Source organism: Podarcis raffonei, chromosome 1, assembly GCF_027172205.1.
Source record: "Podarcis raffonei isolate rPodRaf1 chromosome 1, rPodRaf1.pri, whole genome shotgun sequence".
Lineage (NCBI taxonomy): Eukaryota > Metazoa > Chordata > Lepidosauria > Squamata > Lacertidae > Podarcis > Podarcis raffonei.
In genome coordinates this window covers 59577980-59604684 of record NC_070602.1, presented here as the reverse complement: position 1 = coordinate 59604684, position 26705 = coordinate 59577980, and the positions used below count along the sequence as shown (strand labels likewise).

At 40.4% G+C, this 26705-nt stretch overlaps 1 protein-coding gene across 7 annotated transcripts in view; it reads right to left on the bottom strand.

Moving 5' to 3' along the window:
* NAV2 (neuron navigator 2) overlaps positions 1-26705 on the bottom strand; it is a 531973-nt gene that overhangs the window by 153667 nt on the left and 351601 nt on the right. For 6 of the 7 annotated variants that reach the window (XM_053388967.1, XM_053389004.1, XM_053389014.1 and 3 more), the window contains 2 exons: positions 20215-20332; positions 10563-10615 (listed from right to left, as the gene is read on the bottom strand). In XM_053388967.1, the coding sequence (XP_053244942.1) occupies positions 10563-10615; positions 20215-20332 (171 nt within the window). Of the gene's footprint in view, positions 1-5382; positions 5559-10562; positions 10616-20214; positions 20333-26705 lie in introns of those variants that run through there. The other variant, XM_053388985.1, reaches the window with a different exon arrangement.

Here is a 26705-nt window from a genome sequence, read left to right as displayed (position 1 = left end):
TTACCCTTCTACAACACTCCACAGGCTGCATGCCAGTTGCAGGTGTGGCCACCTCGTACTTGCACAGGTGTGGCTACCTCGTACTCGCACACACAACACACACACATAGGCAACCAGATCACCCGAGTGGGGAGGATTACTGCCCCTCCCTGCTCATCAAATTATTGGTCTGATAAATCTGTGACAGGTGTCTTGCATCACTATCAGGGTACTGAACTGGGCAGAGAGTTTAGATCAAAGTGCTGGTTTTGACCTATAAAGCCTTTAACAACTCAATACCGCTATACCTCAAGGACTGCCCCTCCCCATATAAACTGCCCCAGACTCTGCATTCATCATCCGAGGCCCTGCTTCACGTGCCTCCTCCATGTGAAGTCTGAAGGATGGCAACACAAGAACGGGCTTTTTCTGCAGTGGCTCCCCATTTGTGGAATGCTCTCCCCAGGGAAGTTTGCCTGGCGCCATCATTATATATATATTTAAGCGCCAGGCGAAAACACTCCTCTTCAACCAGGCCTTTTAACTCACAGCCTTTTAAATGTATCTGTGGGAAGGGGAGGTGTTCTTGTTTTGTTGACTTTAATTATTTACTTGTGTTTTATCTTGTATTTTATTCTGTGAACTGCCCTGAGATCTTTTGATGAAGGGTGCTATATAAATTTAATTTAAAAAAATAATAAAATAATAAATCCCCACCCCAGCACTATGTCTTTGTAAAACAACAACAACACACATTTTCCTCCCACTGTCAAACAGTGGCAGGGGAGGGGTGGCTGCAGGGGAAAAAATTGCTTAGTGGGGTTGAATCAGGCCTCCAAACAGAGGACTAGTCACTCCTGCATCAAATGCTTTATTGTATGTGTAGGCAGTGCTTATGTGATGGAGGCTTTTCTGAGTCTCCTTAGTGACCTCCTGGATGGCTCAAGCAAGTTTCAAGCAGTGGCTTCTTTGCACACCCTCTTAGCCATGTCATTGCAGCAGCTTGTAACTTCATGGTAAAGGAGTGTATTTTCGTGTGTTGTATGTTTTTGGAGAAATGCAAATGTGGAAAGCAATCCTATAGTTACACAGCTATGGGCAGGAGTTTGGGGAGTGATGTGTGAATCAGCTCCCAGTTGGGAAGGCCTATACCAGGGGTCAGCAACCTTTTTCAGCCGTGGGCCACTCTACTGTCCCTCAGAACATGTGGGGGGCCGGACTATTTTTTTTGGGGGGGGGAATGAATTCCTATGCCCCACAAATAACCCAGAGATGCATTTTAAATAAAAGCACCCATTCTACTCATGTAAAAACATGCTGATTCCCGGACCGTCCGCAGGCTGGATTGAGAAGGCGATTGGCCTTAGGTTTCCTACCCCTGGCCTATACTTAAACCTTTCATTTCTTATGTTTTCTGCCCTAGGCCAAGGCTGCACACTATCCAAAACAAACACAACAAAGTCTGTTGATTTGCCAAAATGAGATTCTGTGTTTTCTTTTACTCTTTGAACAAATCTGGCAGCCAGTTCTGATATTCAACAGTCCTGCACCTCCTCCTCATTTGCAGGGCCACTTTATAGTACAGCAAAGAAAAAGAGGTAAAGATGAGCACTAGAACGCTCCCTTTCTAAACACATGGACAGAATCAGCACCAGAGAATTGGGGGGGGGGCAGATTGAAAAATGGCACAAATAGAACCATGTCGCTTTCAACCCCACCACACTATTAATCTGCATACTGCACAACTGTAAAGATGCACATCTGTAAACAGTTCAAAAAACCTCAAGATAAAGTGCAAGAACATGGTGTCTGCGTGCTATTATATTTCTTCTTAAGACTCTGCAACATTGTTTGAAGATCTTTGCTATTTACTTGCATGAGCTCATATCCTGATTTGACCTGGAGGCTTGTCCATTGACTTCACTTGGTCTACTCTGAGCTCTACTCTACATCACTCCTAACTTGCAAAGCAAGCCACCAAATGCCAGCCAAAAAAGAAAGTTCTTATGCTCTTTAACATTCATATTGTAATGTGGATTAATCTTTGTGGGTATTTCTGCACAGCACCTGGTGGTTTCCAGTCAGATGGGTGGCATATAAATGATGCTGATGCTGATGCTGATGCTGATGCTGATGCTGATGCTGATGCTGATGCTGAATAATGTCCACAGTTTTCCTTCTACCCATCATGTCTGTCTAGAGAAGCATAATGGCTGTAATAGCAAATGGCAAATCTGGTATGTGGTAAGAACTGAGATGGTGAACCTGTAGAACTCCAGGTATTGTTAGACTATGGGAGGGATTCACCTAATGAATCCTTTTAGCCGAAGCCTTGTGCAAGGTCTTCCACTTGAACTTTCCCCCCTGTCTTCTCCCCATGCACCCCCTGCAGGTGCATAGTTGGGGGTAAGGAAACCCCAAAACAGCATGCAAGGGGAACCCAGCCAGATGGGTGGGGTATAAATAAATTATTATTATTGTTGTTGTTGTTGTTGTTGTTGTTGTTATTGAAATCTTTCCAACTGACAAGCTGATGGAATTCTCAACATAGTGCAACATTGAATTTCACCCTCTGAGTCCCATTATTTCTGAAAATTAGCTAGGGTGGCTGCAGCTGAGGCAAGTTGAAGGCCAGCAGCATCTGGAAGACCACAGGTTCTCCAGACCTGGTGTAGTCTCGGTGAGCCAGCAGAATTGCCCTACCCTACATGTTTCTGAGTGGGACCCAGAAGCTGTCTGCAGACAAACACCGGCTCCCTCGGCCTATAGATGAGCACTGCAACCCCAGAGTCGTCCGCGACTGGACCTAACAGTCAGAGGGTACCTTTACCTTTTCCTTTACATGTTGCTGTTAGTCCATACATTGAGGCTTCTCATCTATACAGTGAAGGAACCTGATATATGCAGGTTGAACTTAGCACCTGCTTTCTGACTAGCTTACAACACAAAGCTAAAATTCTATCTCTGCGCACGCCAGAGCAGGCATACAATCATGCCTTCTTCCCCCAGCAAATGAATGGCTATCCCCAGATATGCTATTGTGCCCATGTCTAGCTTGCAGGCTTCCCACAGACATCTGGTTGGCCACCGTGAGAACTGGATGCTGGACTAAGTGGTGGGCCATTGGCTTGAGCCAACAGGCTCATCTTATACTCTTACATGTTCCAGTGGGTTTGTGCACAGGTCCTTACCCTCTTTATAAAATGTTTTCTTTACTAACCAGTAAAGAGGAAGAAAGCTCAGAAAGGTGGACCAGTTACTGAGATCCATCCCAGCCAGATTTATTCCAGTTCATTTTGTGTTTATACACTCCACCCTGGGGAGATGAAGCAATCTTTCTTCACTCCCTTTTGTGGCCACCCTTTTGCTCTCTGCCAGGATCCATTTCCCATATCTGTTTAAAGTAGAGAAACTATTGTCTCACAACAAATATAACTGATCTGTAGAAAACATAACCTGAAAATAGAGACAGTGCATGTGCTTTTGTAAATGAGGAAAATATTTAATAAAAAGTATCCTTTAAAAAGGTAGAGAAACAATTTAAAAGTATATTTAAAATGAGAATGTCAGCATCTTACATTTTAAAAATGTGAGCTGGATTTATATGCAATACCAGAATCATCACTAGAAATGAATATGAAAAATACCAAACAGGAAATGGAAAAGTCTGGCTGAATGTGCTGAAATCACTGGGCTTAGATCTTTCAGCTGGATACATGCATCCCATGTATGCTTTTCTTCCAATTCCCATCTGTGTCCATTCCACTACAACTTGAAAGAAGTCTCTGTCTCGGTTTTGATTTTTATACTCCCTGCTATGCATTTCTAAGATTTTGTACTAAAACAGCCCCACAGGATTTTGTTGGCCACACAACTAACAAACCTGCTGTGTTAGAAAGACAATGGAAACACACTCAGGCTTATACAAGAAAGTAGGAAAATTTGACTCTTTAGCCCATGGGTAGGCAAACTAAGGCCCAGGGGCCGGATCTGGCCCAATCACCTTCTAAATCCAGCCCGCAGACAGTCCGGGAATCAGCATGTTTTTACATGAGTAGAATGTGCCCTTTTATTTAAAATGCATCTCTGGGTTTTTTTGTGGGGCATAGGAATTCATTCATTTTCCCCCTTCAAAATATAGTCTGGCTTTCCACAAGGTCTCAGGGACAGTGGATGGCCGCCCTGCTGAACAAGTTTGCTGACCCCTGCTTTAGCCCTTCACAAGCTATAGCACATAGAATTATGGGGTTGAAAGGTAAAAGGAAAGTCTGAAGCTAAAACAGACAGGAACCTATAAACTGCCTTATGCTGTGTTAGACCATGGACCCTCAAGTCCATAATTGTCTACTCTGAGTTGAAGAAGCTCTTCAAGATCTCAGCACAGGTCTTTTCCCATCACCCACTGCCTGGTCCTTTCAACGGTTTGAGCCCAGGACACAGAGCACACAAAGCTTGTGCCCTGTCACTGAGTTGTCATAACAAATGTGAACCATTTGTGCAACCATGCAAGAGAGCCACACGCCTCCCAAGGGGTTGCAAACACATTTCCCTCCCAGATCACAGGCGTTTACTGCAACACACACTAGTGTAACACTTGGAGCCAGTTCAGACTATTGTAGTTCATATCAATACAGGCCTTCAAACTGTGGTTTAATATCCTGGTTTGTTCTGAGGCTGGTAACCATTGTTTCCTGTTTTGAATGAAAGGGGGAACTATGGTTATTTAGAAGCTTCCTGGTTTTACTGCAGCTCATGTGAAGGGGGTCACAAGGGCAGGAAAACTGCTTTTGCATATCTTGGTTTTGCAAGCTAAGATAGACTTGTCCAAATGCTTGATGGAGCTTGAATACCAAATAAAGTGTGAAGCAGTTCAAATTTAGAATGTAGCTCAGAAAGTTTGTGATATGCAGAGGAATCCTACACTTGTGTACATTACTGGTCTTCTAAGGAGCATTTGACCAAAATGCGGGAGGCAGTGGAAGACAGAAGTGCCTGGCGTGCTCTGGTCCATGGGGTCATGAAGAGTTGGACACGACTAAACGACTAAACAACAACAAGGAGCATTAGTTTGCATAGGATGGCAGCCTTGGATATACAGTGGTACCTCAGGTTACATACGCTTCAGGTTACAGACTCTGCTAACCCAGAAATAGTGCTTCAGGCTAAGAACTTTGCTTCAGGATGAGAACAGAAATCGTGCAGCGGTGGCGCAGCAGCAGCAGGAGGCCCCATTGGCTAAAGTGGTGCTTCAGGTTAAGAACAGTTTCAGGTTAAGTATGGACCTCCGGAATGAATTAAGTACTTAACCTGAGGTACCACTGTATGTAAAATTCTGAACCATTCAATTTTTTACAAAACATTCTAGAAAAATATGTAAAATAATCAATGCAAAAAGACCCTTACTGCAAAGTTGAGGAGATCTCTATTTCTCAGCACAGCAACAGAACAGGACAATGCTACTAAATTGTGGCCAAAAGTGTTAAAAGTAAATTGCAAAGTAGTAGTAGAATAAGAAGACTCCTTCCATTCAGAGGCTTTAGAAGTTTGGAAAGATAGAGAAAGGATATTATTTCTGCCTTCAATAGAATGCCAATTTCAGGTGTGAAAACCTCAGTAGTAGGTACTCTATAAATAGATGCATATTTAAATAGTCAGAGCAGCCTAGGTGGAAGCAGTTGTATAAAGAGTTCTGCCATAAAATTAAATCCCTGTCAAGGTTCCCCCCTCACATTCTGATGTGGCACGAAGAATTGCAGGCTGCCTCGCTGTATACTGTTTAACAGACTATAGAAATAATAGGGGTTCTATTAATATAATCCAGAAACCAGAGCACACATTTGGAATTAGAAAAAGGCAATTTGGACTATGCAAGCATAAGCATTGTGGATCCGTCTACATTACAAAGAGCTGTAACTTCCACATTTTTACTTGGGAAATGCTGTGTACAGGGATAACACTTTCCTTTCCACACAAACAATGGATGGAATTCAACATAGCACTAAGTGGGTTATGTGGGATGAAAGCATCCCAAATGCTAAGTGAAGGGTTATAGCATTCCAATACAGTACTCTGTGATGTCATACACCTTCTGCCAGAGACAGTTACGGCAGTTGGTACAGTTATGGCAGTTATTAATGGTCTTTTCGAGCAGCTGAGAAGTAGGTCTGGTCTGTTGTGTTGCTGTCTGCTTCAGAGTTAGTCTGCAACAGTTTTTGTCTTAGATACCACTCTATGTAATATGTATTAGTAACATAAGTAACACCTGCCTGTCTTGTATCTTTAAACCAACAAGTGCAAGTACACTGAGTAAAAGTTATTTGTTATTTGAACTTTAAAAGAGAGTTTCTTGTGTATTTTTTAGGGAGGGAAAAGGGAACTAATTAAAGGGTGAAACTACCTGGTCTCTTCCTTTTGCATAGCTCTGTAAATGGGAACTAGAATCTAATTCCCACAGGGAATACCTATGAGGAACAAGGTCTCCTCGCACAATGGGACTTCCCTCACTGCCCTCCCCAATGTCCTTGTAGCTGTTCCACAAATCTCCAGAGCAGATTTAAGAGGTGCAGAGAGAACAGGAGGAGGAAGGTCTCATTCTGTGAGTGGACCGCATTCCATGAATGCCACAATTTAGTGGAATCCCACCTCTACGGCTGTAGGAGTTGCTAGGAGACCCCTATTTCTCTCGCAGAGCTACAATTCCCAAGATCCTGGGAAGAGGGATTGATGCTGAATATCGTAACTCTGTGAGGGTAACAGTAGTACCCTTAACAAACTACACTTCCAAGCGTTCTTTGGTAGTTAAACCATGATAGTTTAACGTGGTATGATATTGCTTTAAATGTATAGTGCAGATGGAGCCTTTTAAAACAGGGATTAAATCACAGACCTATGGTTCCCAGCACCCTTAACAAGCTACAGTTCCTTTCACCATGAGGTGAAAGTGGTGTAAGAGTGCTTTAAAATATGGTGTAAATGTGACTTCAGGCACTTAGCAGCAACTGTGTCATCTGAATTATGTTTGAAGCAGGTCTAGGTGTATTGCAGGTGGCTTATAAGGTATATTCTTGTAGTATTCAGAATGCCACTTCTCCTTTCAAAGAGTATATAGATGTACTTTCGAAGGGTATTTTAACATCCCTACTGTAGCTAAAGATGCTATGACCATACTAAAAACTTGGAGCCCCTAAAGCAAGTCCCATTGCATTAAATATGGCTTATTTCCAATTAGGTTTGCATAGGTTGCAATTTTACAACAGCTGCTTGGTTCAGAATACTACTGCCAGTCTCTTGGCAGGGGCTAGTTATTTGGAGTATGTGACTCCACTGCTATTTAATCTGTGTTGGCTTTTGGTATGCTCAATTCAAAGTGATGGCTGTTACTTTTAATATTCTATATAGTTTCAGTCTGGGATATTTGAAAGACTACCTTCTCCCACATTACTCTCCCACCTGTGGAAACTATGCTCTCATCTTTCCCCTATCTGAGATATGTTTAGTGCATTCATTGGGACAGGGGCTTCTCAGTGGTGGTGCCTACACTCTAGATCTCGCTCCTCAGAAGGCTCATTTAGCACTTCCCCTCCCAGCCATCAAGAAGATTGGCAAAGCAGTCTTGTTCAGTCATGCTTTTTTGTGCTGTTTGAGAACCAGAGTTTTATTTATGATGCTGCAGTGTTGCTCATTTTAAAAACTGAGGTTACTGTTATTGTTTTCTTATATTTACAAACTGCTTTGAGAGGACATGCTGGGGTGAAAGGCAGCATATAAATATTTATATTAATAAATAAATATACATTTGCAAATATATATGAAGTAAATGACAAAGTTTTAAGTATATTGCCCAGGGTAAGTGCCCAAAGCATATAATGTGACATTAACTGAGGGTGGTTTTTTCTGGGCAGGGGGTGGTTGGTTACTACAGCTATACTATTGCTAATGCTTCTAAATACATTCCTGTCTAGAATTTGCAGGGCAAAAAAAAAAATGTCTCTGATGCTTTTGAACTTTTTGTTGCCCCCTCTGTGATTCCCCTGTAACAGTTTTCAAAGCCAACTAAACCCTTGGTGTTAGGAAGATGAATTTTATTCTCAATCTTAAAATTCTCCTGGGAGGGTTTCATTGTAATAGTTAGTACAGCTGGCTACATTCATTCAAACTGCCTCTTGAAGTCTTTAGGGTGTGATATTTCAGTAATCCCAAATTGAGATTAAATGAAACCAAAATTTGTGAGAATGTACAGCCACAGAAAAGCCAAAGGCACCCTCTCTATGAACATCCAGGCTCAGCTCTGCACAATTTAGATTCACCACTTTACCACAAGCACCACACAGTCACCACAGTTATTTCCTGTTCTTATTATAAGATAAATTTGTGGTTTCTTTGTCAAGGCTGCATTTCCTTCTGCCTGTCTGATATTACTGCTTGGATGTTCCACAGCTTCATTCACTTTCCTCTGGCTACATCTCTCTTTCCTATCTTTTGGTTCAATTGTTCTGCTTTCTCCATCTTTCATGCTGGCCTGATACAGAAGTAGTGTTAAACTATGTGCTCTAATGAACGTTCTGTCACCTTTATAAGCAAGCTTTTCATCATTTTCACTCTGGATATCATTCGGCCTGTTTTATCACCTGTAACTCCTCAGAGTACTAAGGAGTAGCACAGGTCCTAAGCACAAGAAGGGGCACTGGGGAACAATTGTGTCAATGGCCTATCACATTTTACCATTCCAAGGTGACATTAGAACCTCAACAGATTATTTATTCACTTATTTACCACTTAAATCCCATTCCTGTCAAAAAATTCCTAGAGTATTTAGGAATCCAACAGATTTCATGTGTCTCCAGAGGTGGACCATCTTAATGGAGGAACTGCCTTGTTGACCAGGAAATTGTCTGACTATGACAATGGGATTATCTCACCTCCTCCTATCTCCACACCATCACATTCATATCAGATGAGTCAAAGACTAAGGGCAGGCAACAGAGTCCCATGGTTGTCATGAAGGCCATGAAATCTTGAGCTGGATCATTAAAGGCAGTCTCAGTGTGAATGTTGAAGTTCCCCAAGACAACGGTCCTGAAGTTCTTCAGCATCATGTCTGAGACCACTTCAACCAGCTTTACTTTCCTAGGGTTAAGAATAACTCCCAATGCTTTCTGGCTGTGTTAGCCTTTTAGAAATGGTACCTGCATCTTTTTCAAAACTTAATCATTATTTTTTTTATTAAAAAATACACTTTCATTTTATTAGCAGAACTTAAAACCATCATAAAAACCATGAACCCCAAAGTCCTAGCTCCATATATTGAACACATAGTTCATTTATTTGAAATAGTTTTAATCCAGCCTTTATCAATACATGATAATAGGATGGGGTGCAATCACTTAAAAATCAAACATACAATCAGCATGCACCAACATAAAGGGACCAGACAAAATCATAACCAGATTGGCAGTAGCAGAAAAGTTAACAAACAACAACAAAACTGGTCAATTTATTTTATCATCATAAAAGCCCTCTGGAGTAAGTTGCTGTTCAACTGTCACCTGAAACTACTCAAGAGATGGCACCGGAAACTACCCAGGATTGGCACCAGTCATATACCTGGGGGGCGGCATTCCATAATCAGGGTGCCATTGCAGAGTAATCCTAGTCTCTGGTTGCCACATAACAGATGTCCTTTGGGTGCAGAACAACTTAACTTTAATGCCATTAACTAAAGACAGGGCCTTCATTGAACATACAAGGGATAGGATAAAGCACTTTCTGAATCAGCCTTTAAGATAAAGGAGGTTATTAATGTTATGTTTTTGATGGCTCAGCCAGCTGTACCATGTCATATAGTAATGTGACTTTAGTTCATCAATGAAAACTTCCCAGCCCTGGATGGAATTCAACATCACAGTATTACAAGCATTCCATTTGCATAAGGATATAAGCTTGCCAGACAGAATGATTCCCCTTTCCCTCCCGTCATGTGCTGTTTTTTTGAGTTATTCCCCCCCCCCCCAGTCTACTTCAGAGGGAATAGGGGGTGCACACAGGGGAAGGAGAGGGGGAATGCTCCATTGTGCAAGCATATAGCATAGGAAAAATGTATAACTTTTAAGCGAACGGTTCACATAACAAATATCAATGTAATAAATGCATTACATTGATGTATATTAAATGTTTGCATACTTTCCCCATACTATTTTTAAATATTCTATAAAATGAATTAAAAACTCTACGTCCAATACACTTGCATTAATATTCTAAACTGTGCTGCTAAACAAGCCTATACAGTAGGGGTTGCAGCTAAGATTCAATCACAATGTGTGAATAACAAGTTAATAAACAGAAGATGCAATTATTGTAATTAATTTAATGATTTCCATGTGATCTGATTTGATATATTGTATGGCTGTGCAATAAAGCAATATTGGTTGATTGATTAAATGTTAAATATGCCATCATGTCTGCAGCTAAACCCAAACAGGTTTCTTCAGAAGTAAGTCCCACTGAGCTCAAAGAAACTCACTTCCTCTTAAGTATGCCTAGAGGAAAACACAGTGAAGACAAAACACATTTAATTTTTCACTTACCATTTGAGATCTATTCTTTGGACAGCCATTGATGTCTTCAATTTTCTCATTTGCTAAAAATGAACAGACAGAATTATTTCAAAACAAAACCTATTGTAAAGACACCTGGTGCAGTTATTCTCAGAGCACTTGTTGCAACTAAATCAAACAGCCTAGAGCTATGGTTGCCCAATCAAAACAAATGTGTGAAACACCCAGAGCCATCCGGTGAAATTCTTCTTCTGAGCCATTCCTCTAGAGACAGCTGGAGAAGGTCACCACCATTTCAAAAAGAGACAACTGGGCTGACAGCAATTCTTAAAGTGATGGGTAATCTTTGCCAGACCGATTGTTTCAAATCTGGAAGCCACATCACTCTTTATGCATGAGTGCATGGCTGGTTTGCTTAATAAGCCATGCAGATGTACAAGTCAGATGTAAATAAATTACATTTTTAAAAAATTCTCATTTACTTTACAAGCAGTGGGTGAAGTCTGTTGTTGATGACACATTTCCAAGATCTAGCAACTAACCTGAACCTACAAAGTATAAATGCACACGGTGCAAATATATTCCGCTACTGTGCAATTTAGTCCAGAGGTGTTGATGATACTCAATATTCTGATTCACAGGATTCCACAATTCCTTGGCTCAATCATCTTTCTCTCCCAATTCTTTCAAAGTATTTTGTGCCATCATAGTTGTTGGGACAGTGGCAGCATATGAATTAAAGGCAGTTGGGAGGCCAAGACTCTGAGGCCTACCCAGTTGATCCTATGAATTGTCATAAGGAACTGAAAGGCTGTGGGCTGGTAACTGAAGGGGTGTTAAGTTAACATATTAAGATAAATCAGGAATGCTCCCACTGGCTACACCCCAGATGCTGATGCCCACCTGAACATGCCTCCAGGTGGCTACATATCTGATTTTAGTGAGAAAGTGGCCTTGCATATGTGTGGCATATGGCTCCTCCATAACTCTGGCCTGTGCAGCCAATCTAGTTTACCAGAAAGTTGTAACCCCTAGTACGTTGTACATGCAGAAGGGCCCTCTTCCATTACTGCCAGATGTGCAGCCACTGAGAGCCCAGAGAACACGCTGGCATCAGGAGGGGTGGCCAGTGGGCACACTCCCACTCACATGGACATCCAGTGACTCAACTCACAAGTTTCACACAGGCCATTAGTGACAAAACATTGGCTTCATTCACACATCATAGTAAGCCGCAGTCTAAGAAAAACTATGGTTTACCACAGTGTGATGTGCACGCTGGTCAATCGTGGCCACTTTGCTCCTCTCCGGAGACAGCTCAAAAACAAACTGTGGAGTGGCTGGCTTACTGTTCTGTGTGAACCAGCACTTGAGGCTTGTTTCTCTTGAAGTCAAAGTTTGTTCTTGGCTTCGTGTTGTGTGGGTTCACACGTAGTGGTAAGCCAAACACTATACAGTGGTACCTCGGGTTACATACGCTTCAGGTTACATACGCTTCAGGTTACAGACTCCGCTAACCCAGAAATAGTGCTTCAGGTTAAGAACTTTGCTTCAGGATGAGAACAGAAATCGGGCTCCGGCAGCACGGCAGCAGCAGGAAGCCCCATTAGCTAAAGTGGTGCTTCAGGTTAAGAACAGTTTCAGGTTAAGTACAGACCTCCGGAACGAATTAAGTACTTAACCCGAGGTACCACTGTATTATTTGTTTTCTGGCTCTGGTCAGGGTAGACCAAAGCAAGCATGATTCGGCACCATGCACCAGCACTCCACTCATTCGTGGTAAGCCACAGGTTATTTCTAGCCATGGCTTACTGTTACAAGGAAAGAGGGCAGTAGGTTAGCCAATGGCTTCAAAGTGGGAGAGAAAGCAGAGAAAGAAATAGTAAGAGTGGTAGACAATTATTTTAATATTCCAGATGGCTCGAGAGATATATCTTGCTCAAACAACTTCATCTAAACCATGTATCTTCAACCTTTTCAGACCCAGGACCCACATTTAACCCAAACATGCATTTGGGACCCATTTCTCAATCTTTTACCATATAGCTGTATGGTGGTAGCCTTCTGTGACCCACCTTGCATCAGGTGGGTACATGATCCACCAGTTGAAGACCAGTGATTTACACTATAGGTATAGGTTTTGATTTTAACTGCAGTCTTTCAGACACAAGTACAGCATATCATCCAGTAGAACACACTAGTCCCTTACTTTTAGGGCAAAAAACTATCAGTTTAAGCAGCATAGTATACAGATATTAAACAGATCTCTGTGCATCAGCTCTCTAGCATAACAAGAACAAAATAATTGCATGGCAGAAATATCTACATTTGCAAACAATATTTCTGTTTTCTCCCACTATACTACATGCTACACATACATAAATATGGCAACTGGGTGAAAACATGCCTTAACAAAAATAATGGTCTTTTTAAGTACTCATTCCATAATTCTCAGAAGATGAATTATGGCTTCTTTCTTCTTCATGTCAAAAGAGCAAATTAAATGGCTTAATTCCACATTAAAGCAGACTGTGGATTGGCCTAACTTTTGCTTCTTGTACACTCAGTGGATCAAAAACTGGAAGGCAGCCTAAAAGAGTGCTTTTCTTCAACTCTTTGGTGACAGGCACATTCCAAGACTATTAGCTTCTACATGGAGACGCAGAGTATTAAATGTATATGGCAACATCTCCTCTATGCTATAAGCGACAGCGAAGTATTCCTGAAATAGCTTTGCTGGGCAGCTGCTGGTTTCTCCAAACTTATATATAGAAATGAAAAGTCACCAGCAAACAAAATCCCTTACATCTGCCAGCAGCATTTTGCAGGCTGTCTGTAGGTAGGGTGAACCTTGCTTGGTCCTGCTTTTGCATGGATCATACCATATTCACAACTAGATAAGTACATGTAGGAGGGTGTCTATCCATAGTTAGCAGAAAGTTTTATCAGACTACCATGCTCTCCACTTCCCTTCAATCATAAAATACAACCATATGCCATGAAAGGAGGGGCTTTCAAACACTAATGTCGTGTTCAATCTGTTCCTTTCCCATGTAGGAGTCGGGGGTGGAATCCAAAGGAGTGAGAGGATGGAGTACGAGTAGTGAAAGCACTAAGACCAGGCAGTCAAAACCATGGCTCTCCTCTCACAAAAAAGGGGGGGGACATGAGCTGTGCAGTGTAGGACCTGGAAACTCACACAAGAGGTACTGCTGCATATGAGCCATGATTAATGCTCCCCTGCTGGTCTCAGCAAAGCTTGATGATAACACATGCTGATGGCTTTGAGATGTGGTAGCAGCTGAAAGCTGTCTTTTGGGTGTTCACAATTCAAAATGATAATCACACTAATAGGGTGTGTTAGGGTCTTTTTAAAAAATGCTCATTCCAGTGAATTTCTTCCAAAATTATTATGACTCTGGCAAGTCCTGGAAGAGTGTGTGTGTGTGTGTGTGTGTGTGCGTGCACGTACACACGCACACACGCGCATACACACTTGCATAAACTGCCTGTTGACTTGGGAGATATAACTTGAGCAAGAGATTTGTCATGCCATTCTGATCCATCTACACAGTTCTTATATTCTTCTGGAGGTCATTTTGCTTCTTTATAAAGTGCCCTCATTCATAAAGAGCTGCATTATACATTTCATTCACATTAAAAGTAAATTTGCTTTATAGTTTTTTTCTTATTTCCCCCCCAATATGCAGTCTGTATGAAAGTGGATCTTTTCTGTACTGATTAAAAATCCACTTCAAGTTTTTCACAAGCTCTAGTATATCAGAATCTGGAGATGTTCCAATCCAGATTTTATTGTGGACTGAGTCTTTCCATTGCCTATTAACAACATTCATTTACAGAAGAGCTAAAATATGACTTTAGGGTCATGTGTGGAAAGGTTCTACAGTAAGTGGTAATTTTGACTGGTATGAAGTGCAACAGTACTAAGGATGTTGGTGAACATGGAGCATACAGTAGTGAGTCAATAGCAGTCTTCTCAAAATCTTGGAAAATATGAAGACATACTGAAAGTTTATGTTCGTGCTGCCCCTGCCAGTTTAATCCTTGCACGTCTCTAGTCATCATAGAATTGTCCAAGAAAAACAAAACAGTTCTGATTGTCTTTTTTAAAAGAATAACAATACTAGAGACAGGATAACACCCCCTCCTCCCCAAGAAACTTGAACAAGAAGTAAGCTGTTCACTCTTCTTTCCATTCATCACAAAACTGGCAGCAAACAAGTATATTTTCCCTCTTCAGATTGCCTTAAAACAATGGATTAAGTATTTCGAAGTACCTTCGCCAGGACTCCTGAACAAATTCCAGACAAACCATGCTTGTCTGTAGCAAGAAAATTCCAGACAAACCACGTTTGTAGCAAGAAAAAAGGCAACACACACAAAGACACACACCACCACCACCACTAAGTAACCCATGGTATTTTAGGTCATGTTCATATATACAGGTGGGGGTTATGTTCTGGGCCCCGACATGCATAAGTGAAATTGCATAAAGAGGGGAGCAGCCTCTAAATGCCTATTTCACCCTGCTCTCCAGCTCTCTCTCCTGCTATCTCTCCAATCCAGACCAAAATATCTAGAGCTCTGGGGTTATCTTTCTGGATGAGTTGTGATGTTGTAGCTTCCATTTCATTAGCTATACTGAAACTGTGATCACAATCACTATAGGTGCATATTATCACCTCAGATGTGATAATGATATTCACTTTGCCTACAGCTAGTATATGGGATACAAATGACTACAATTTTTTCGTGTCAAATTGAGAGATTAAAATAGGAGCAGGTGTGCTTAAAGATGAGTTTTCTTTTTCATGGAAATGGGTGGTGGTGGAATCTTACGTATTAACAATTCAGTGTTCTTAAACAACTGAACCCAAACATATTAAAGCAATGAGGAGAAGAAATGGAAAAAGAGAATCAAGTCAAGTGTTCCTACTCTTGAAAATATACAACTTTCTTTCCTGTCTTTGTTATATTTTTCATGGGTAAAAACTATTGGTCTGCATGGAAGGCAAGATTTGGTTTGCATTCTGTTTTGGAAAATGGGTCAGTTCACAAACACCTCAGACAGCTTTGAGTACCACTTTGCTTTGCCTTGGGTCTGAAGCCTCGCTTTAGAAAATCAAAGGTTTCAGATGTATATGCATTGAATAACATGAAGAAATACACAGGGGAAACCTTCTTACTTTTTTTTCAGAATTAGGTGAACTTTTCAGGAACAGGAACAGTTTCTGAGTTAATGAGGCTGCCAAATTGCATATAAATATGTGCAGGAGGTTTTTTGGTGTTGAAATTTACAGTTTGAGGGTTTGTTTTTAAAGTGAAACTTATAACAGAAAAGTTATAGGAAGAATTGGATGGAATTTGCAGACATAGCAGCCCCTTCTGAAGGGATGAAGCTTGCTAAATTTCAGGCAAAAGGGTTTTAATGCAAAAGTCTTGGGGAAGTGGATTTTCATACCTAACCCATATGTGATTCTGGGGGCACTTTTTATGAAAATGGCATACATAGCACAGGTAACCCTAGGTTAGTAACTTCCAAAATTTCAGAAAGATAGGTGCAGGGGTTATGGAATTATGATGAATGAAAACCCATGTGAGGCTGTGCTTTTGCTTTATGTTCATTTAACAGTAAGTGGTAAATTCCTTCCACATTCTATCCTGTTCTGCTGGGACTGGGGCCCTTGGGGATACATGGTAATGAATACCAGAGCCTCTTCCATTCCAGGTCTGGTTTGGTGGAAGGCAAAGCAAATCAGGACCCTGGGCAGCTCCTGGTAGGCCCTGCTAGTTGAGTTCAGGAACTGACGCATTAGCTGAAACAGAGTCCTCTGCAGGCAGTGCAATATTCCTGTTGAAGTTAGGAAACAAGAATAGTACACCGTGTTCAACGTTTAGTCACACCATAGATTTGTATAACAGCAGGTAAAGGTAAACGACCCCTGGACGGTTAAGTCCAGTCAAATTCGATTATTAGGTTCACTTTCAGGCTGAGGGAGCAGACAGTTTTCCCGGGTCACGTGGCCAGTGCACGGAACACTGTGATGAGTGCCGGAGTGCTCAGAAATGCCATTTACCTTCCCACCGCAGCAGTCCCTATTTATCTCCTGTGCTGCTTTGCCTTCAGACTGCTAGGTTGGCGGGAGCTGGGACAAAGCAATGGGAGCTTACCCTGCTGCACGGATTCGAACTGCTGACCTTAGCAGTTTTATTTTCAGTTCCTTTCCTAATTATCACTAACCTGGGATTCACCTTTTTCACAGCTGCCACAGCTGTGGGTTGTCATCTTCATCAAGCTATGCACTATGAGCCCAACGCCTCGTTCCTGGTCAGTCACCATCAGTTTAGAATCCAATAACCTATTTGTGAAGTTAGGATTCCCCCCACCCCCCAATATGCATCACTTTACTCTTGCCTGCATTGAATTACAGCTGCCATTTTAATGCTCATTCATTTAGTATGACAAGAGCATTTGGTGTACCTCAGAACCCCATTTTTGGGGTTCTGGCGGCTTCATTGATCATCTCTAACTCTAGATCATTTAGGAGGAAGTTAAAAACCAGAAAATACTGCTGAGATTGTCATTTTAAAGTCTTCTTTTGACAATGTGTATCTGTATTTTTGTGTGTGCTTAAATTTTGGGGTTAACTTTTAAAATTGGGTTTGGAATGTGTAAATTAATCAGATATGAATATATTAAAAAGTTGGTGGTGGAAGGAACAGACTAGCTAAAGCACAATGGATGTTGATGAAATTGCATATATGTCACCCATGTCCAGGCAATGTGAGAGAAAAGAAGTGAATGAGGTCAAAGATGGACCACCCCTGAAGCCTCTCGCTAGTGAAGACCCACTATGTCACTTTTAGTGCTTTTGGCAGAAAATGTCAAATGTCAAAGTTCTTCTCTTGTTCATTCTAATTTGTGCTAATGGACTTCTTGAGTGTTCAGCTCACTGCTATTTCATCCATGCAGGCGACAAGACCATATGGATGGATCACTAAAGGAAATAATTAACTTGACAAACTGGCAAAAGTGGAAGAAGAGCAGGAAACACTCCAGTGCTGTGAGCTGCAGTACATCCCTAGTTTCTGCAGATCGCAACCTGAGCTGATGATGCCAGCAACATATGGAGCTTTTATCACTACAGTACTGAGAAAATAAATATACCCATCTTATTCGGTTGCAATAATCTTCAAGGTTAACGAGGCCCATGCTATTTAACAAACAAGTGAGGGCTGGTTTATGCAACCAACTACATCATTTGATTTCTCTAGAGTTTCTCACTGTGCTCCTCATATAGGCAGACGGGAAGCTGCATGTACGAACTGAGGCTCAAAAACAACACAGTATGCTGAGTGCATAGCAAGCAGTTATGTGTCTTGCTTTTCTTAAATTAATTACATCTGTAGAGAATCCCTGATTGTTATCAAGATCACAGCATCCACAGAGAGGAGGTTTATCTCCCCCCAGTTCCCCAAGAAAATCTATTCTGGACAGCTATGGGTTATAGTAAAAAGAAGTTTTATTTATTTCATTAAAATTATATACCACTTGATTGTTTAAAAAAACCCTCAAAGTGGTTTGCAGAAAGAATAAAACAATGAAATTATCAAGAAAAGCTGTTAAAAGTAACAATTTTAAACCTTCAAAAATATTGACAAATAATAATGAGCCAAAAAAACTGATTAAAACATGTCAACATTCTGAATGTCTGCATAAAAAAGGTAAAGGTACAGACCCCTGACAGTTAAGTCCAGTCGCGAACGACTCTGGCCGAGGGAGCTGGCATTTGTCCGCAGATAGTTTTTCTGGGTCATGTGGCCAGCATGACTAAGCTGCTTCTGGCGAAACTAGAGCAGCGCATGGAAACGCTGTTTACCTTCCCACCGGAGCAGTACCTATTTACCTACTTGCACTTTGACGTGCTTTCAAACTGCTAGGTTGGCAGGAGCTGGGAATGAACAACAGGAGCTCACCCTGTCATGGGGATTCAAACCGCCAACCTTCTGATCAGCAAGCCCAAGGCTCAATGGTTTACACCACAGCGCAACCGATGTCCCAAGACTGCATAGACTTGCTTAAATAAAAATGTTGTTGGCAGGCACTGAAAAGAGCTGGTGTGTCTTCCTGGCGTCAACAGGCAGGGAGTTCCAAAGTTTTGGTGCTGCCATGCTAAAAGGCTGATTTCTTACAAATACAGAATGAGTATTATGTTGTACCTGTAACATTCCAGATCTGCAGATCAGAGTGGTTGAGTCTGAAAATATGGAGTAAGGCAATCTTGCAGGTAAACTGTTAAGGAGTTTAAATACTAGTATTAGCACCTTGAACCTGACCTAGTGATTAATCAGCAAACCGTGCAGATTTCTGAGTGCAGGAATTATATGCTGACAAGGTCTCACTCCTGTCAACAGCTGTGCTGCAGCATTCTGCACTAACACCAGTTTTTGGGTCAAATGCAAGGGAAGCCCAACATAGAGAGCACTGTGATGATCCATTAGTTCCCATCACTGTTGAACTACTTCATCTTTTACTAGAACTCATAGCTGGACAGGGGGGATTTCTTTTTGGGGGGGGGGGACAGCAAAGGAGACAAAGGATAAACTTCCACTCCCTGCATGCTGCAATCTCAAAACCAAACAAACAATCCCCACTGCTGCAATTAATTTATGGAAAAGAAGAAACATAGCATCAAGTATAACAGCTACTTTGGCCCTGACTCTATGAGGAAAAAACTTGGTATTTGAAGTGATATGAAATTTCTATCTTATATTGATTCTGTGACTGAAGGTGTAATTACCAAGTGATGAACTTGAATTTGTGAACCAGAACTTAAGAGTGCAATCCTATGCATGTCTGCTCAGTTGTGCCACTGAATTCAATGGGACATCCCCAGGCAACTGTATAGGATTGTAACATTAGAAATTTACGGTATTTTCAAGGATCTGCTAGTTCTTGCACTTAGATCTCTGCTTTGACTCATATAACCTCTCAGAATTAAGTTTCTTTTTTGTAAAACTGAAATAATAATAATAATTTAATTTATGAATTGCTTCTTATCATGCATCTCAAAGCAATTTCACAATCCAGAATAGAAATGTTAAGAACTCTGTGCATAAACACTACAATCTAATACCCACTTCTGAAGCCAAAACTACAGCAGACAGCTAGCTAACTCATCAATTATTTCAATATTAATCAAAAAGAAAAGAGGAAATAAAAAAAATGGAATGCTCAGTAGCAGTTATTTAAAAATCCAATGTGACTATTATAAAGTTTGTCATCAGCTTCTTTTGGGCTTTAGTTGTGTGCATGATATACTGCTTTGACAGATCTTTTCAGCAACAAATAATTACCACAAACCATTCCCATGATTCTTTTAAAAATCCAACTAATAATTACAGCATGCATGCCCATAGCACTATCTATATCTATATGATTTTTAGAAATATTTTTTTCAGATAATTATTATTATGAACGCTTATCTGACTTTCTAAGCTATTGTGCTATGATTTTATGTGTGCACTGCCTTTAAAGGGCTGTTTTGGCCCTGCAAAGCAGCACAAAAATATTTCATTAAACATATTTGCTTTTTCACAGAAAAAATGCTCCTGATGAGACAATTGTGGCTGTGATATAACAAAAGGCAAACTTACTTACCTACTACCTGGATGATTTCAGCCAGTAAAACTCCGTCAGTCACATCTTGTTGCAGATCTTTTATCAAACGTTTATGACCAGATTTTGCTAGATAGTGATTGGCCCAGTCTGTATAAATCTGTAAAAAGCAGAGAGGGGATTAAAAGATACGTATTAATCACATTGTCTAATTGGCTTTTAAAACCATAATTTTATCAAGCAAACTAGCTAAAGCCAACCACCAAGGTTTGCAATCCCTGGACTATAACGTTTCTCTTCTTTTTCCCTGAGCTGATTGAAACAAAGTTAGCAACATTAAAATTCAAGGCATTGTGCTAATCAAGTATTCAGCTTATTATAGCAGGTCTTTCTTGTATAGAGAAATTTGACATCAGAGCTGGAGGAAACTAAAGAAAGCTTCTAAACATGCTAAAGCCTGAATGGGTTATCAGACATGGAACTAAACAGTCTGCAAGAGAGACAGGGCTGAATTTCTCTATTTATGCTAAAGAATTCAATGTCCTAGTACTGAAAAAGCTGAAGCATATTTTTTTGCAGCAAACGTTAGACATTTTTACATTTAAAAGAAATCTGTAAATGATCCACAGTATTTTTAAATCAGTTAGGTTTATTTAAATTGCTAAAGTCTTTTTGGATGCAGATAGCAAGAAACCTAAATGATATTGCTATTCACTTTACATGTGAAACATTCTCCTTATACATTACCAGCTCACAGTTCCAAAACTGGTATCCCAAATTAGATTTGTGAAACATATATCCCTATATCATCCTAAAATATCCTCATATATCTATGGATATCTTCACTGGTAACGCCTAATATTGTTTCTAAAGGATTTATATATTAATCCTGAATATACTTTGCAATTTTTCTATGTAAGGACTTCAGAAAGAAATTGGAAAAGTTCCTACTTTGATAACATTCATATCCAAGTTATATTCCATTTTTAAAAAAATATCCTATGTATTAAAGATACAGCCATTTTTCAAATGGCTGACAGTTCTGCGCTAATTGGTGACATAACCTGAATAACCTTTGTATGGTAATTCTATCCTGCACATAAAATATAAGACATTTGCTTGCATTATTTTTAAGAATGCAAAAGCACATATAGACCAGAGACGAGATATTTGATCGTTGCAGAGTTGTATTGCATGTTGCAAAAAGATTCTTAGGGAACAAGCTCTTTTAATCAAGAAAGACTATTGTGTTTAAACACAATTCTTCAAAGAAAAAGTCAGCCATCTTCACATCCCAGAAAGAACCATGTGGCATGGGGCAGACTGTGGTTATATGGCACCCTGAGTGTTGCAAAATTTGGTGCCACCCAATATTTCTTATTTTCATGCCCTCCTTCCTCTCACCTTCCATTCTGCACCCCCTTGTCTTGGCACCCGGGGGGGAGGGGGGACCACCAGCACCACCCTAAATCCAGTGTTGCATGGATACACTGGCATCTATCTGCATGTAATGGTAAAATGTGCTTTGGAACATTTAAAATGACATTGAAGAATTCATTGGAAAATGCTGTCCAAATAACAGTAATTCATCAGATCTAGGCAGACAGGATGAATGATGTTTAGCAGGTCATTTCATTTTGTCACTGCTATAATTTTCATATTTTTAATCAAAGCCGCCCTCACCCCCTTCATGCAAACCATCCTCTTGTCATATCACTTTTACATCACTCTTGGAAACCTAGTTCTTTAATGCACTGGAAAGATTAACTAAACGCAATACCAAAAAAACTGCTACTAATAAAGCAGTTGATAGAATTACAATGAACAGCTTTGTTATTTAGTTACAAACTCAGATACACACAGAATGCTCAGCATATTTGCCAAAAAGAAAATAGTTTAGATATGAACTGATACAGTCTAGAAAAGGACAGGGGGAAAGCTACATCTTGACACATTTGAAAATGAGAATTGTTATTAATATCATCCATTTGCTGAATACAAAATTATTCGACCATATGCATATTTGAATCTAATAGAATTATTTGTAGTGGAAGGAAGAGATGTTGCCTGTGTTTTTGCTTTACAGCACAATTCTATGAATGCTAAATTACCAAGGACACAGCTCATTTTAAGCAACACCTTACTTTACATGAATTGCAAGGTCTTCTTGCACGCATTAAGCTAATTATGGAAGCATTGCAGAATACAGGCAAGAGATTGCTTGAGTTTGCAGCTTCCTCTAGTTTTGCAAGATCCTAGGAATTTCATCAATCTAGCCCTAGCTCAGTTATTGCAGAAGATAGCATCATGTGATGCCCAGCATTTCCTCATTGTCCATTGATAAACCAGTCAAAATCTGCATTGCAGTTAACAAGTTCAAGTGGCTGAAAAGATCAACAAATAGATAGACACAGTGACAGAACTGGGAATATTATGCTTATTACTGTTTATAACAACAACAAAAATCTATGCATCAATTTTTAACAAGTCATTAAGTAACTGAATCTAGGCAAAACCTCTGAAGCATTGCACAGAGTTCTGAAAAAGTGTTATAATGAATCAAAGCATGAGTTCATCAACCCTGGAACTGTCCACTCATGACTGGCAGTGCAGTCCAAAGTCTCAAGTCCAGACTTTCTCCAGTTCTTCTACCAGAGATTATTTTAACTGGATATGCAAGAAATTAAAATTGTGACTTTCTGAAGGCAAAGCAAGTGCCTTGCCAGCAAAGGGCAAGCAAGTGACAGTTTCCACCTCTAGCTTACTCTTCCCATAGTTTCTGTCTACCACCTCAAGTGCTTTCCTCCATCCCAGTCAAGCTTTCAGGTAGGGCTGTAGCTTATTGATAGAGCACCTGTGTTTGCTGTTCCATGCTTTCCAGATTCAATCCCTGGAATTTCTAGGTAAGGCTAGGGTAGACTCCTGTCTGAAATCCTGGAGAGCTAGATGTTGCTGAACTATAACTCCCATCACACCCAGCAAGCATGGCCAATGACCAGGAATGATGGGAGTTGTAATTCAACAACATATGGATAGCCAAAGGTACCCTGCACCTGCTGTAGACTAGTGATCTGGCTCAGCAAAAGGCACCTTTCAATGTTTCCCTTGTTCCTCAATAATGAAAGTGACTTAGGCTGGTGAGGGTGGGAGGGTAGGGATGGAGAAGTACTTGGGGAGAGGAGCTATAATTGGCAAGGAAGGACAATAGTTTACTTATGCTCCAATTCTGGCTGTTCAGAACTGAACCCTGTGCCTCTCATTCTGCATGATTGCTGCCATCCAATATGGACCTTCTGTTCCCTGTAGATTTTTTTCAAATGATGCTAAAAACATGTATTCATGGATTTAAAAAAACTACTATTAAATCACAACAGTTGCCTCTAACACATATATGATGAAAGAGCTATATGTGAAAATGAGTTCCACGCACACCCTTTTCATACTCTGGGTTTGAATTAGGGATGTGCCAGGTCAATATTGTTTTTCCAAATATAACCCAGCATTTTTCAGTTCACTGCTGAAAGACTAAAGACAGAGCAATCAAAGTTCTGACAGATGACCTCATAAAGTCAATATAAACAGGACACTGCCTGTAAGAAAACAAGAGTAAGACCTAAGGAAACAACTATATTCTAAAATTCGGAAGCTTAAAGGCACAAGTTGGGGAAAATATGTAAGGGTGGCTGTCAAACATGTGGCCTTGTCAAATGCTTTGACTGTCACACACCCACAACTTTTGGAGGGCCCAGAACAATGAACTGGTTATGACAGGTGAACTGGATTTATTCAGTAGACAAAAGACTCTTCTTTCATGTGCACAAAAGTTCCCATGGAAATTTTGTTAAAAACTAAGCACATTTATTTACCCTTAGTTTCATCTAGCTGACAAACTCATTAATCAAGCGCTGAGCTGAACTTCAATTTCTTAAAAGCTTAAAAGAGTGACATGATAAATGAGCAAGAGGCCCACTCAGGAAATATGCTTTACTTGACGAGAGAAGGGGTGGGGTGGGGAAAGAAACCTACCAAACCATGGTTTCACTTGAGTAAATCTCCACTGGGATCCTAGTCACTGGGACTTTTCATTTTAGAGAAAAGGTGAGTAAGAGGCAGGATGACAGAAATGTATAAAATAATACAGGTAAGGAGGCAGGGGGTGGACAGAAGCTTTTCTTCATCTTTCTAGAACTTGTGGACATTCAGTGAAGCTAAATGCTGGAAGACTCAGAGCAGACGCAAGAAAGTATTTCTTCACAGAGTGTATGGTTAAACTATGGATTCTGCTTCTATGAGAGGTAATGATGGCGAGCAGTGTGGGTAGCTTTAAAAGAGGATTAGACAAACTCATGGAGGATAAAGCTATGAATTGCTACAAGTCATGATGGCTATGCTTTGCCTCCACTTTCAGGCTATTATGCACCTGAATAGCTGCTGCTGGAAAGCACAGAAGGGGAGAGTTCTCAGGTCCTGCTTGCAAACTTGTCACAGACATCTAGTTGACCACTGTAAGAACAGGATGTTGAACTAGGCGGGCCTTTGGTCTCATCCAGCAAGCTATTCTTTTGTCTTTGTTCATACAGATGAGGGTTGAGTTATAAATATTTTTAATTAAAAAAATAAATCAAGAACAAATAAGAATGGTTTATACATACATAAGTGCAGAACAAATGTGCATTTGGAAGCTCCCTTGGAAATTTTTATTTGTCACACACAACTACTTTCTGTAATGAAATGCCTGTGTTCCTGACTTTGCTTCTCATTGCCAGTTACTAACAATGAAATGCATTTTCTTCTGCTGTCCCTCTGAACATTTTCCTTTGAAGAGATGTTTGTGAATCAGACACTCATGTGTATGACTCAAGGAGATACCACAGTAACAGCTGAGCACTGTATTTTTGATAGCAAATACCATAATTAGAACTGACTAAAGAGTGTGCTCTGCTCCTTGATGGCTGACAAGGTTAGTCACAGAAAAAAAGCCCCGCAAAAGAAAAGAAAAACATGTGTTAAATGCAGTGCCTCTCATGGTGCTATCTAAAACCACAAGGGACTGTTGAGATTCACACTATGCTTAAACTTAGCATCAGCACTCTGAGATGATCCTCACAGGAACATTCACATTTCCTGCTTGTCACAATCCCAAGTGCAAAATAAAGTGTAAAACACAGCCCTGGTCAAAACTTAATTTACCTAAAGGGTAATTTTAAATTGGGAGTGAGAGAAGATGCCTCTGCCTTAAACTCCCACTCCCTGTTGCCATCAAATTCTGAAGCTACAAGATGCCATGCTTGTCTCAACTCTTTTCACTCTCAGTTGGCGCTAAATAATCCTCAAGGGGCTGAACTTGGCTTAGGAACTTCCAGTGACTTGACTCCTATTTTAAAGTATTGTCAACTGGTACTTTTGCTTTTGAATACCTTGCTGCTGAATCATATTTTAATGTCAATGTTCTCTCAGCTGGCCTCTTAGTTGAGTAATGTAGTGCTTAAAGTGTTGGATTAGGACGTGGTATGCCAGTGTTGGATGGTATATCAAATTCTCACACAGGCATGATGAAGTTCATTGAGTGATCTTGGGCCAATCACTACCTTGCAGCCTAACCTGCTTCACAGGGTTACTGTGAAGAAAAACAGGAAGGGGAGAGGTGGGAATTCTGTTCTTTTGAGTGTGTTTGTTCAACTTGAGGGAAAGTTGTCTACTCCTGGGCTAGGAGCACAATCCAGGATTCCTCTTAACCCCCTGCCAGAGCTTGTTCCCCTCTCACAAGTCATCTGGGGAACGAAGGGATGGGCCCCTTCTGAAATTCCATTGGGAGACTTGCCCCATGCTAAGTGTCCTCTCCCACTTGAGCAAACAAGACAACCGCTGAGGAATGATGGAATAACAATATAACAAGTAACTGTGCTACAATTTTTTGATTAGTTCTTAATTTTTAACATTTATTTAAACTTACTTAACTAATACACTTTTAATTAAACTTGGGGGGAGAAGCCAAGTGACAGTATTGTCATGCTTCAAAAAATGATATAGGCTTGCATAATTTACAGTCTAACCGTTTTTGTCATACAGAAACACTGGCAAAATCTTATGATCAAATTGCACTGGTTGTGTTACCCCCAAGCCACTCCCAGAAGTCAGCATAACATTTCTAGGTATTTGGGCAAAAAATCCCAATACATATGAAGGTATTAGATTCACCTCTGAATTAATTTCAAACTTCTGTGCAGATGTGTGCTTATGAAACCAAAAATTATTCCATACACTTTAACACAGTTCAGAAATGTGAACTTCCTTACTGCAATGCATCTTGGGTCTTAACTTATGTCCTCAACAAAAGAGGACTCTTGTATGTATTTCCATTATTCTTAATATTCAAGACTACTGCCTGGGCATCCTCTCCCCACAAACCACGCACTTTATGCCTGCCATATACCTCATTGATTTATTTGACTCTGCAATTCAATTGCCTTCCTTGCACAGGCTTCTGAAGCAAGGGTGTTAGTATAAAGAAAAAGCAGTTACCCCTTTTTAAA